The 12500-nt window shown below is 48.1% G+C and overlaps 1 protein-coding gene across 4 annotated transcripts in view; it reads right to left on the reverse strand.

The window, feature by feature from the left end:
• Positions 1-12500, reverse strand: part of cacna1c (calcium channel, voltage-dependent, L type, alpha 1C subunit) — a 546860-nt gene that overhangs the window by 174491 nt on the left and 359869 nt on the right. For all 4 annotated transcript variants that reach the window (XM_055905081.1, XM_055905080.1, XM_055905079.1 and 1 more), the window contains exon 4: positions 9381-9520. In XM_055905081.1, coding sequence (XP_055761056.1) covers positions 9381-9520 — 140 coding nt within the window. The remainder of the gene's footprint in view (positions 1-9380; positions 9521-12500) is intronic.

The raw sequence follows: 12500 nt of genomic DNA on the forward strand, positions 1-12500 counted from the left end.
CGGGGGGTCATGTAATATAATATATCACAATATATAAAACATGTATCCTGGTTGGGGGGGGGTCAGGTAATATAATATATCACAATATAAAACATGTATCCTGGGGCTCTCTCTCTCTCCCTTTGTGTCTCTCTCTCTCTCTCTCTCTCTCTCTCTCTCTCTCTCTCTCTCTCTCTCTCTCTCTCTCTCTCTCTCTCTCTCTCTCTCTCTCTCTCTCTCTCAGACAACTGATGAGAGCCAAGAGGGAAAGTTGAAGAAAGAACAAAGTGCCTTTATCTCAGAGGAGAGAGGGAGTTAGAAGAGGTGATGAGTGAGAGAGAAGAGGTGATGATTGGAGAGAGAATAGGTGATGAGAGGGGAGAGAAGAGGTGATGAGAGAGAGAAGAGGTGATGATTGGAGAGAGAGAGAGTAGAGGTGATGATTGGAGAGAGAAGAGGTGATGAGAGGAGAGAGAAGAGGTGATGAGAGGGGAGAGAAGAGGTGATGAGAGAGAGAGAGAGAGTAGAGGTGATGAGAGAAGAGAGAAACGGTGATGAGAGGAGAGAGAAAAGGTGATGAGAGGAGAAAGAAGAGAAGAGGTGATGAGAGGAGAGAGAAGAGGTGATGAGAGGGGAGAGAAGAGGTGATGATTGGAGAGAGAGAGAAGAGGTGATGAGAGGAGAGAGAGGTGATGAAAGGAGAGAGAATAGGTGATGAGAGAAGAGGTGATGAGAGAAGAGGCGATGAGAGGAGAGAGAAGAGGTGATGATAGAAGAGAGAAGAGGTGATGAGAGAAGAGGTGATGAGAGAAGAGAGAAGAGGTGATGAGAGAAGAGGTGATGAGAGAAGAGAGAAGAGGTGATGAGAGAAGAGGTGATGAGAGAAGAGGTGATGAGAGAAGAGAGAAGAGGTGATGAGAGAAGAGGTGATGAGAGAAGAGAGAAGAGGTGATGAGAGAAGAGGTGATGAGAGAAGAGAGAAGAGGTGATGAGAGGAGAGAGAAGAGGTGATGAGAGAAGAGAGTAGAGGTGATGAGAGGAGAGAGAAGAGGTGATGAGAGGAGAGAGAAGAGGTGATGAGAGGAGAGAGAAGAGGTGATGAGAGAAGAGAGAAGAGGTGATGAGAGAAGAGAGAAGAGGTGATGAGAGAAGAGAGAAGAGGTGATGAGAGGAGAGAGAAGAGGTGATGAGAGAAGAGAGTAGAGGTGATGATTGGAGAGAGAGAGAGTAGAGGTGATGAGAGAAGAGAGTAGAGGTGATGAGAGGAGAGAGAAGAGGTGATGAGAGAAGAGAGTAGAGGTGATGAGAGGAGAGAGAAGAGGTAATGAGAGAAGAGAGTAGAGGTGATGAGAGGAGAGAGAAGAGGTGATGAGAGAAGAGAGAAGAGGTGATGAGAGAAGAGAGAAGAGGTGATGAGAGAAGAGAGTAGAGGTGATGAGAGGAGGGAGAAGATGTGATGAGAGAAGAGAGACGAGATGATGAGAGGAGAGAGAAGAGAGAAGAGGTGATGAGAGAAGAGGTGATGAGAGAAGAGGTGATGAGAGGAGAGAGAAGAGGTGATGAGAGGAGAGAAGAGGTGATGAGAGAAGAGGTGATGAGAGGAGAGAGTAGAGGTGATGAGAGGAGAGAGTAGAGGTGATGAGAGGAGAGAAGAGGTGATGAGAGCGGGAGAGAGAAAGAGAGTGGAGCGGAATAGAGGGAGAGAGAGAGGAAAGAAGGGAGAGGGAGAAGAGGGAGAAGAGAGATAGAGGGACAGAAAGTCAGACAGACACAGTGAGAGAAGATAACAGACACTCTGTAATGACAGAGTGAGATGGGGACAGGCAACAAAGGAGAGACAGAGAAAGAAATAGAATGAGCTGTCACCCTCTCTTCATATCTAATGAAATATATGTTATGCCTCCCCACTGTGATCAGGGTTTATAATAACAATCATCTACATGGAGGAGACCAAGGCCTTGGCTGTGGTGTGTTAGTGTGTGTGTTAGTGTGTGTGTCTCTTTGACAAAGGGGAGGATGGATCTATCTGACTGTCTACTGAGTGGATGGAGTATCTGTGTAATAACATGACAGGGAGTGCTGTTAATGGCCCTGGTTAGAGGTAGAGCACTGTACAGGGAATAGGGTGTCATTTGGGACAGCAGTCTCTCTCTCTCTGTCCCCTATCCCAACAGGAGACTACAGCCAGCTGACAGGCCAGTAAGAGCCAGCTGACAGGCCAGTAAGAGCCAGCTGACAGGACAGTAAGAGCTGTCTCATTTGGGACAGCAGTCTCTCTCTCTCTGTCCCCTATCCCAACAGGAGACTACAGCCAGCTGACAGGCCAGTAAGAGCTGTCTTCATTTGGGACAGCAGTCTCTCTCTCTCTGTCCCCTATCCCAACAGGAGACTACAGCCAGCTGACAGGCCAGTAAGAGCTATCTAATTTGGGAAAGCAGTCTCTCTCTCTCTGTCCCCTATCCCAACAGGAGACTACAGCCAGCTGACAGGCCAGTAAGAGCTGTCTAATTTGGGAAAGCAGTCTCTCTCTCTCTGTCCCCTATCCCAACAGGAGACTACAGCCAGCTGACAGGCCAGTAAGAGCTGTCTAATTTGGGAAAGCAGTCTCTCTCTCTCTGTCCCCTATCCACACAGGAGACTACAGCCAGCTGACAGGCCAGTAAGAGCTGTCAACGAGGCAGGCTAAGTTTTGATGTTTGCTAGCAGACATAGAGAACCTGCTGGAGGACTGACCGCATGCTGGGGGAGCTGAGGGTGGAGGACATGACCACAGGCTGGGGGAGCTAAGGCTGGAGGACTGACCGCAGGAGGACCTGCTGGAGGACTTTTACAACACTATCTGATGGTGATGATAAGACACTGTGAATCAGTCAGACTGTCAACACACTCTAGCATTTACACTGTATCAGCATGTAACCTCAATAATCCTACAGGAATGGACTGTTACCTCAAGAACCCTACAGGAATGGACTGTAACCTCAATAATCCTACAGGAATGGACTGTTACCTCAAGAACCCTACAGGAATGGACTGTAACCTCAATAACCCTACAGGAATGGACTGTAACCTCAATAACCCTACAGGAATGGACTGTTACCTCAATAACCCTACAGGAATGGACTGTTACCTCAATAACCCTACAGGAATGGACTGTTACCTCAATAAACCCTACAGGAATGGACTGTTACCTCAATAACCCTACAGGAATGGACTGTTACCTCAATAACCCTACAGGAATGGACTGTTACCTCAATAACCCTACAGGAATGGACTGTTACCTCAATAACCCTACAGGAATGGACTGTTACCTCAATAAACCCTACAGTAATGGACTGTTACCTCAATAACCCTACAGGAATGGACTGTTACCTCAATAACCCTACAGGAATGGACTGTTACCTCAATAACCCCTACAGGAATGGACTGTTACCTCAATAACCCTACAGGAATGGACTGTTACCTCAATAACCCTACAGGAATGGACTGTTACCTCAATAACCCTACAGGAATGGACTGTTACCTCAATAAACCCTACAGGAATGGACTGTTACCTCAATAACCCTACAGGAATGGACTGTTACCTCAATAACCCTACAGGAATGGACTGTTACCTCAATAACCCTACAGGAATGGACTGTAACCTCAATAACCCTACAGGAATGGACTGTTACCTCAATAACCCTACAGGAATGGACTGTAACCTCAATAACCCTTCACTCTGGTGTTATGATTGGCCCTGGATAGGTTATTGATGCATTAGGCTTACATAGGATCACATCTGGACTCTGGTGAGCAGGCTGTGTGTGTGTGTGTGTGTGTGTGTGTGTGTGTGTGTGTGTGTGTGTGTGTGTGTGTGTGTGTGTGTGTGTGTGTGTGTGTGTGTGTGTGTGTGTGTGTGTGTGTGTGTGTGTGTGTGTGTGTGTGTGTGTGTGTGTGTGTGTGTGTGTGTGTGTGTGTGTGTGTGAGCCTGTGCTGTATGTATGGTGATGTGAAGGGAATAATATGTTTCATGTCTGGTCCTCTCATTGTGTAGAGCAGAGCAGGAGTCCCACAGCCTCATTGAAACATCCCATCACCACAGAGGAAAGAAACCCTCATTTTCTATCAAGCTTTTTTGTTCTCTCCCACTCGCTCTCTAACAGTTAATAGAGGCCTCAAGTCCCTGGAAGAATAATGGAGAGAGTGGGGAAAAACCCATCAGAGAGGGGCAGCCTAGGGAAAGAAGGAAAGGCCATCCTCTTTTCTCTCTATTCTCCCTCCATCCCAGTCTCTCTTTGGTTCTAAAAAGCTTTCCATGCTCACAGATGGACCGCGGGCAAGCCCTGATAAGCACACAGACACAGAGGAGAGAGAGAGAGAGAGAGAGAGAGAAAGATAGAGAGAGAGAGAGAGAGAGAGAGAGAGAGACAGAGAGAGAGAGAGAGAGAGAGAGAGAGAGAGAGGGAGAGACAGAGAGAGAGAGAGAGAGAGAGAGAGAGAGAGAGAGAGAGAGAGAGAGAGAGAGAGAGAGAGAGAGAGAGAAAACAAGACTAAAAGCAGCTGAAAGGCAGCCCCTGAAGGCCCCATCACTGACTGCAGTCTCCCTGTCCTCCTCCTTAGTGGAACCTGCCAGCCGGTAACTGTGGGCTGCTGGGGCCCGGTGCTTTGTCTTACTGTGTGTTTACTCACTCTATCTCTGTGTGAAAGGCAGAGGAGGAGGAGGAGGAGGAGGAGAAGGAGAACAGCGCTGGAGTGAGGCTGATATGGCGAAGGGAGGCGTGTCACGCTAGATTAGTGTTTCTTTGCGTTGAGGGATTTTATGTGAGTGTGTGTGTGTGTGCGTGCATGCGTGCGTGCGTGTGTGCGTGTGTGTGTGTGTGTGTGTGTGTGTGTGTGTGTGAACAGTGACCCTGAGGAGGATGACATGTATATGTCTCAGTTTCTAAGCCTCAGGTGTCAGAAAATGGATTACAGAATAACAGAATACACTATACAGCAGTGTGACTGGTACCCTCAATATGGCTGCTGGTCCTCCCATCACAGCAGTTTGACTAGTACCCTCAATATGGCTGCTGGTCCTCCCATCACAGCAGTTTGACTAGTACCCTCAATATGGCTGCTGGTCCTCCCATCACAGCAGTTTGACTAGTACCCTCAATATGGCTGCTGGTCCTCCCATCACAGCAGTTTGACTAGTACCCTCAATATGGCTGCTGGTCCTCCATCACAGCAGTTTGACTAGTACCCTCAATATGGCTGCTGGTCCTCCCATCACAGCAGTTTGACTAGTACCCTCAATATGGCTGCTGGTCCTCCCATCACAGCAGTTTGACTAGTACCCTCAATATGGCTGCTGGTCCTCCCATCACAGCAGTTTGACTAGTACCCTCAATATGGCTGCTGGTCCTCCCATCAAAGCAGTTTGACTAGTACCCTCAATATGGCTGCTGGTCCTCCCATCACAGCAGTTTGACTAGTACCCTCAATATGGCTGCTGGTCCTCCCATCACAGCAGTTTGACTGTTACCCTCAATATAGCTGCTGGTCCTCCCATCACAGCAGTTTGACTGTTACCCTCAATATGGCTACTGGTCCTCCCATCACAGCAGTGTGACTGTTACCCTCAATATGGCTGCTAGTCCTCCCATCACAGCAGTTTGACTAGTACCCTCAATATGGCTGCTGGTCCTCCCATCACAGCAGTTTGACTGTTACCCTCAATATGGCTGCTGGTCCTCCCATCACAGCAGTTTGACTAGTACCCTCAATATGGCTGCTGGTCCTCCCATCACAGCAGTTTGACTGTTACCCTCAATATGGCTGCTGGTCCTCCCATCACAGCAGTTTGACTGGTACCCTCAATATGGCTGCTGGTCCTCCCATCACGGCAGTTTGACTGGTACCCTCAATATGGCTGCTGGTCCTCCCATCACAGCAGTTTGACTAGTACCCTCAATATGGCTGCTGGTCCTCCCATCACGGCAGTTTGACTAGTACCCTCAATATGGCTGCTGGTCCTCCCATCACGGCAGTTTGACTGGTACCCTCAATATGGCTGCTGGTCCTCCCATCACAGCAGTTTGACTGGTACCCTCAATATGGCTGCTTGTCCTCCCATCACAGCAGTTTGACTGGTACCCTCAATATGGCTGCTTGTCCTCCCATCACAGCAGTTTGACTGGTACCCTCAATATGGCTGCTGGTCCTCCCATCACAGCAGTTTGACTGTTACCCTCAATATGGCTGCTTGTCCTCCCATCACAGCAGTTAGACTAGTACCCTCAATATGGCTGCTGGTCCTCCCATCACAGCAGTTTGACTGGTACCCTCAATATGGCTGCTTGTCCTCCCATCACAGCAGTTAGACTAGTACCCTCAATATAGCTGCTGGTCCTCCCATCACAGCAGTTTGACTGGTACCCTCAATATGGCTGCTGGTCCTCCCATCACAGCAGTGTGACTGGTACCCTCAATATGTCTGCTGGTCCTCCCATCACAGCAGTTTGACTGGTACCCTCAATATGGCTGCTGGTCCTCCCATCACAGCAGTTTGACTGTTACCCTCAATATAGCTGCTGGTCCTCCCATCACAGCAGTTTGACTGGTACCCTCAATATGGCTGCTGGTCCTCCCATCACAGCAGTGTGACTGGTACCCTCAATATGTCTGCTGGTCCTCCCATCACAGCAGTTTGACTGGTACCCTCAATATGGCTGCTGGTCCTCCCATCACAGCAGTTTGACTGTTACCCTCAATATGGCTGCTGGTCCTCCCATCACAGAAGTTTGACTGGTACCCTCAATATGGCTGCTGGTCCTCCCATCACAGCAGTTTGACTGGTACCCTCAATATGGCTGCTGGTCCTCCCATCACAGCAGTTTGACTGGTACCCTCAATATGGCTGCTGGTCCTCCCATCACAGCAGTTTGACTGGTACCCTCAATATGGCTGCTGGTCCTCCCATCACAGCAGTTTGACTGGTACCCTCAATATGGCTGCTGGTCCTCCCATCACAGAAGCATTAGTTGAATGGACATTCTAGTAGTTGTAGTAATTATAATTGTATGATACTACAGGGCAGTGTTTTGCTAGTGCCATTATCAATGGTAGGCTGTGTAGCCTAACTAAGAGCAGTGATCAGTTCTGTAGTGTAGTACAGGCTAGTTCTGTCATCGTCTACGGTAGCCTAGCTAATTAAGCTAAGAGTAGTGATCAGTTCTGTAGTGTAGTACAGGCTAGTTCTGCCAGCATCTACGGTAGCCTAGCTAATTAAGCTAAGAGTAGTGATCAGTTCTGTAGTGTAGTACAGGCTAGTTCTGCCAGCGTCTACGGTAGCCTAGCTAATTAAGCTAAGAGTAGTGATCAGTTCTGTAGTGTAGTACAGGCTAGTTCTGTCATCGTCTACGGTAGCCTAGCTAATTAAGCTAAGAGTAGTGATCAGTTCTGTAGTGTAGTACAGGCTAGTTCTGTCATCGTCTATGGTAGCCTAGCTAATTAAGCTAAGAGCAGTGATCAGTTCTGTAGTGTAGTACATCCTAGTTCTGTCATCGTCTACAGTAGCCTAGCTAATTAAGCTAAGAGTAGTGATCAGTTCTGTAGTGTAGTACAGGCTAGTTCTGTCATCGTCTACAGTAGCCTAGCTAATTAAGCTAAGAGCAGTGATCAGTTCTGTAGTGTAGTACAGGCTAGTTCTGTCATCGTCTACAGTAGCCTAGCTAATTAAGCTAAGAGCAGTGATCAGTTCTGTAGTGTAGTACAGGCTAGTTCTGTCATCGTCTACGGTAGTCTAGCTAATTAAGCTAAGAGTAGTGATCAGTTCTGTAGTGTAGTACAGGCTAGTTCTGCCAGCGTCTACGGTAGCCTAGCTAATTAAGCTAAGAGTAGTGATCAGTTCTGTAGTGTAGTACAGGCTAGTTCTGTCATCGTCTACGGTAGCCTAGCTAATTAAGCTAAGAGTAGTGATCAGTTCTGTAGTGTAGTACAGGCTAGTTCTGTCATCGTCTACAGTAGCCTAGCTAATTAAGCTAAGAGCAGTGATCAGTTCTGTAGTGTAGTACAGGCTAGTTCTGTCATCATCTACGGTAGCCTGCCCCTGTGTCCTGAGGCATAACAGAGCCATCCTGATAGAAGGGGAGAAGGACAGGCATCGTCTCTATCACAACGCTCAATTAGAGCGTTTTCCATTAACATCAGCGTCACCACTCACAAATACTGAGTTATTACTCCTGAACAAGCTTCACAGCACCCTGCTGGCATAGATACAGAAACACACACACACACACACACACACACACACACACACACACACACACACACACACACACACACACACACACACACACACACACACACACACACACACACACACACACACACACACACACACACACAGACACACACACACACACGGCAAAGCCAACAAGCCCCAGACACAAGAGGCAGATTCCCCGTTGATGTTGATTGGTAGCAGTGGTGTGGAAGTCAAGGAGATCAGATGAGTGTCAACACTGAGGGAAATAAATCCTGTTCTGAAGAGAGTCCATTACTGTAGAGGTGGGTGGCAGCCATAGAGATGTACTAGAGAACTGATCTCCTGTCAAAGACGCTGCCCGTGCAACATCAGGCTTTGGTCCAACTCTATGGTAGCACACAGAATGAGAGAGATGCTTAGCTTCCTCAGTGGAAACCCCATCATAGAAAACTGGTTCTAACTGAATAAATACATCTACATGTATGTGGGCAGGAAGTATGAGTCCAGGAGGGCCAGATTATCTTTCACACTGACAAAAGCCTCTTCGGGAGGCCTCAGTACAAAGTGTAAATACTGTTTTGATTTCATGAATGGTTGGTTGATTGATTTATTGATTGGCTGATTGACTGGTTGATTGATTTATTGATTGGCTGATTGACTGGTTGATTGGTTTATTGATTGGCTGATTGATTGATTTATTGATTGGCTGATTGACTGGTTGATTGATTGGCTGATTGACTGACTCAGACAGAGTTGCCTGGGACCACACTGTACTGTACTCACCACAATGAATGATTGATTCATGTTTTAATTGATTGATCACTTGATTGACAGATTGTCTGTTTGATTGATTGACTGTTTGACACTGTAATGTACTCACCACAATGAATGATTGATTCATGTATTAATTGATTGATCACTTGATTGACAGATTGTCTGTTTGATTGATTGACTGTTTGCCACTGTAATGTACTCACCACAATGAATGATTGATTCATGTATTAATTGATTGATTACTTGATTGACAGACTGTCTGTTTGATTGATTGACTGTTTGCCACTGTAATGTACTCACCACAATGAATGATTGATTCATGTATTAATTGATTGATCACTTGATTGACAGATTGTCTGTTTGATTGATTGACTGTTTGCCACTGTAATGTACTCACCCCACGACCACGATGATGAAATCCAGTAAGTTCCACCCGTTCCTCAGGTATGCGTTCGGGTGGAAGAGCAGTCCGTAGGCTATTACCTTCAGAAAGGCTTCTACTGTGAAGACGATGAGGAAGAGATACTCTACCCGCTCCTACAGAGAGACACAGGAGAGAAGAAGAAGGAGATTACTTTATTGTTGTCCAACAGAAATGTTACTTCGGGGCGGCAGGTAGCCTAGTGGTTAGAGAGTTGGACTTGTAACCAACAGGTTGCTAGATCGAATCCCCGAGCTGACAAGGTAAATATCTGTCGTTCTTCCCCTGAACAAGGCCCCTAGGCCGTCATTGAAAATAAGAATTTGTTCTTAACTGACATGCCTAGTTAAATAAAGGTTAAAAATAAAGGACTAACAAAATATAGAGTGGGAGGAGACGTCAGGATATTGTTCCTGTGATTTGATAAGCTGTAATAAAGGAGAATAGTGATACTTTAAACCCAGACGTTTTAAATGTTCTCTGAAATGTCAAGCGTTTTATTTATGCCAGTACTTAGGAGAGAACATCTTGCTTTGAGCGCTGCGTTGCTACGTCGTTAATCAACATGATGAAAATATATGAGAGATCTAAAGATGAGAGGGAGGAATAAAACACACACACACTCTCTCTATCTCTGTCTCTCTCTCTCTCTGTCTCTCTGTGTCTCTCTCTGTCTCTCTGTGTCTCTCTGTGTCTCTCTGTCTCTCTGTGTCTCTCTGTGTCTCTCTGTCTCTCTGTGTCTCTGTGTCTCTGTGTCTCTCTGTCTCTCTCTCTCTCTCTGTCTCTCTCTCTCTGTCTCTCTGTCTCTCTCTCTCTCTCTCTCTCTCTCTGTCTCTCTCTCTCTCTCTCTCTCTCTCTGTCTCTCTCTCTCTCTCTCTCTCTGTCTCTCTCTCTCTGTCTCTCTGTCTCTCTCTCTCTCTCTCTCTATCTCTGTCTCTCTCTCTCTCTGTCTCTCTGTGTCTCTCTCTGTCTCTCTGTGTCTCTCTGTGTCTCTCTGTCTCTCTGTGTCTCTCTGTGTCTCTCTGTCTCTCTGTGTCTCTGTGTCTCTGTGTCTCTCTGTCTCTCTCTCTCTCTCTGTCTCTCTCTCTCTGTCTCTCTGTCTCTCTCTCTCTCTCTCTCTCTCTCTGTCTCTCTCTCTCTCTCTCTCTCTCTCTCTCTCTCTCTCTCTCTCTCTCTCTCTCTCTCTCTCTCTCTCTCTCTCTCTCTCTCTCTCTCTCTCTCTCTCTCTCTCTCTCTCTGTCTTTTTGGTTCCAAATAGAACTCCATGTGGAAAGGGTTCTACCTGGAACCTAAAACGTTATGTCAGGAAACAAAAATAGTTCTTCAAAGGGTTCTCACAGGTTACTGTGAGGCAGACCCACAGTGGGAGAGGAGAGAGGGCAGTAGATTCAGGTTACTGTGAGGCAGATCCACAGTGGGAGAGGAGAGAGGACAGTAGATTCAGGTTACTGTGAGGCAGACTAACAGTGGGAGAGGAGAGAGGACAGTAGATTCAGGTTACTGTGAGGCAGACCCATAGTGGGAGAGGAGAGAGGGCAGTAGATTCAGGTTACTGTGAGGCAGACTCACAGTGGGAGAGGAGAGAGGACAGTAGATTCAGGTTACTGTGAGGCAGACCCACAGTGGGAGAGGAGAGAGGACAGTAGATTCAGGTTACTGTGAGGCAGATCCACAATGGGAGAGGAGAGAGGACAGTAGATTCAGGTTACTGTGAGGCAGACCCACAGTGGGAGAGGAGAGAGGACAGTAGATTCAGGTTACTGTGAGGCAGACTAACAGTGGGAGAGGAGAGAGGACAGTAGATTCAGGTTACTGTGAGGCAGACCCACAGTGGGAGAGGAGAGAGGACAGTAGATTCAGGTTACTGTGAGGCAGATCCACAGTGGGAGAGGAGAGAGGACAGTAGATTCAGGTTACTGTGAGGCAGATCCACAGTGGGAGAGGAGAGAGGACAGTAGATTCAGGTTACTGTGAGGCAGACTCACAGTGGGAGAGGAGAGAGGACAGTAGATTCAGGTTACTGTGAGGCAGACTCACAGTGGGAGAGGAGAGAGGACAGTAGATTCAGGTTACTGTGAGGCAGATCCACAGTGGGAGAGGAGAGAGGACAGTAGATTCAGGTTACTGTGAGGCAGACTCACAGTGGGAGAGGAGAGAGGACAGTAGATTCAGGTTACTGTGAGGCAGACCCACAGTGGGAGAGGAGAGAGGACAGTAGATTCAGGTTACTGTGAGGCAGACCCACAGTGGGAGAGGAGAGAGGACAGTAGATTCAGGTTACTGTGAGGCAGACCCACAGTGGGAGAGGAGAGAGGACAGTAGATTCAGGTTACTGTGAGGCAGACCCACAGTGGGAGAGGAGAGAGGACAGTAGATTCAGGTTACTGTGAGGCAAACCCACAGTGGGAGAGGAGAGAGGACAGTAGATTCAGGTTACTGTGAGGCAGACCCACAGTGGGAGAGGAGAGAGGGCAGTAGATTCAGGTTACTGTGAGGCAGACTCACAGTGGGAGAGGAGAGAGGACAGTAGATTCAGGTTACTGTGAGGCAGACCCACAGTGGGAGAGGAGAGAGGGCAGTAGATTCAGGTTACTGTGAGGCAGACTCACAGTGGGAGAGGAGAGAGGGCAGTAGATTCAGGTTACTGTGAGGCAGAACCACAGTGGGAGAGGAGAGAGGACAGTAGATTCAGGTTACTGTGAGGCAGACCCACAGTAAGACTTCTGCACCACCAGGCTGCACCACCAGGCTGCACCACCAGGCTGCACCACCAGGCTGGACCACCAGGCTGCACCACCAGGCTGTACCACCATGCTGCACCACCAGGCTGCATCACCAGGCTGCACCACCAGGCTGCACCACCAGGCTGCATCACCAGGCTGCATCACCAGGCTAGACCACCAGGCTGCACCACCCCACCAGGCTGGACCACCAGGCTGCACCACCAGGCTGCACCACCAGGCTGCATCACCAGGCTGCATCACCAGGCTAGACCACCAGGCTGCACCACCCCACCAGGCTGGACCACCAGGCTGGACCACCAGGCTGCACCACCAGGCTGCACCACCAGGCTGCATCACCAGACTGCATCACCAG

This window comes from Salvelinus fontinalis, chromosome 39 (assembly GCF_029448725.1).
Source record: "Salvelinus fontinalis isolate EN_2023a chromosome 39, ASM2944872v1, whole genome shotgun sequence".
Taxonomy (NCBI): Eukaryota; Metazoa; Chordata; class Actinopteri; order Salmoniformes; family Salmonidae; genus Salvelinus; species Salvelinus fontinalis.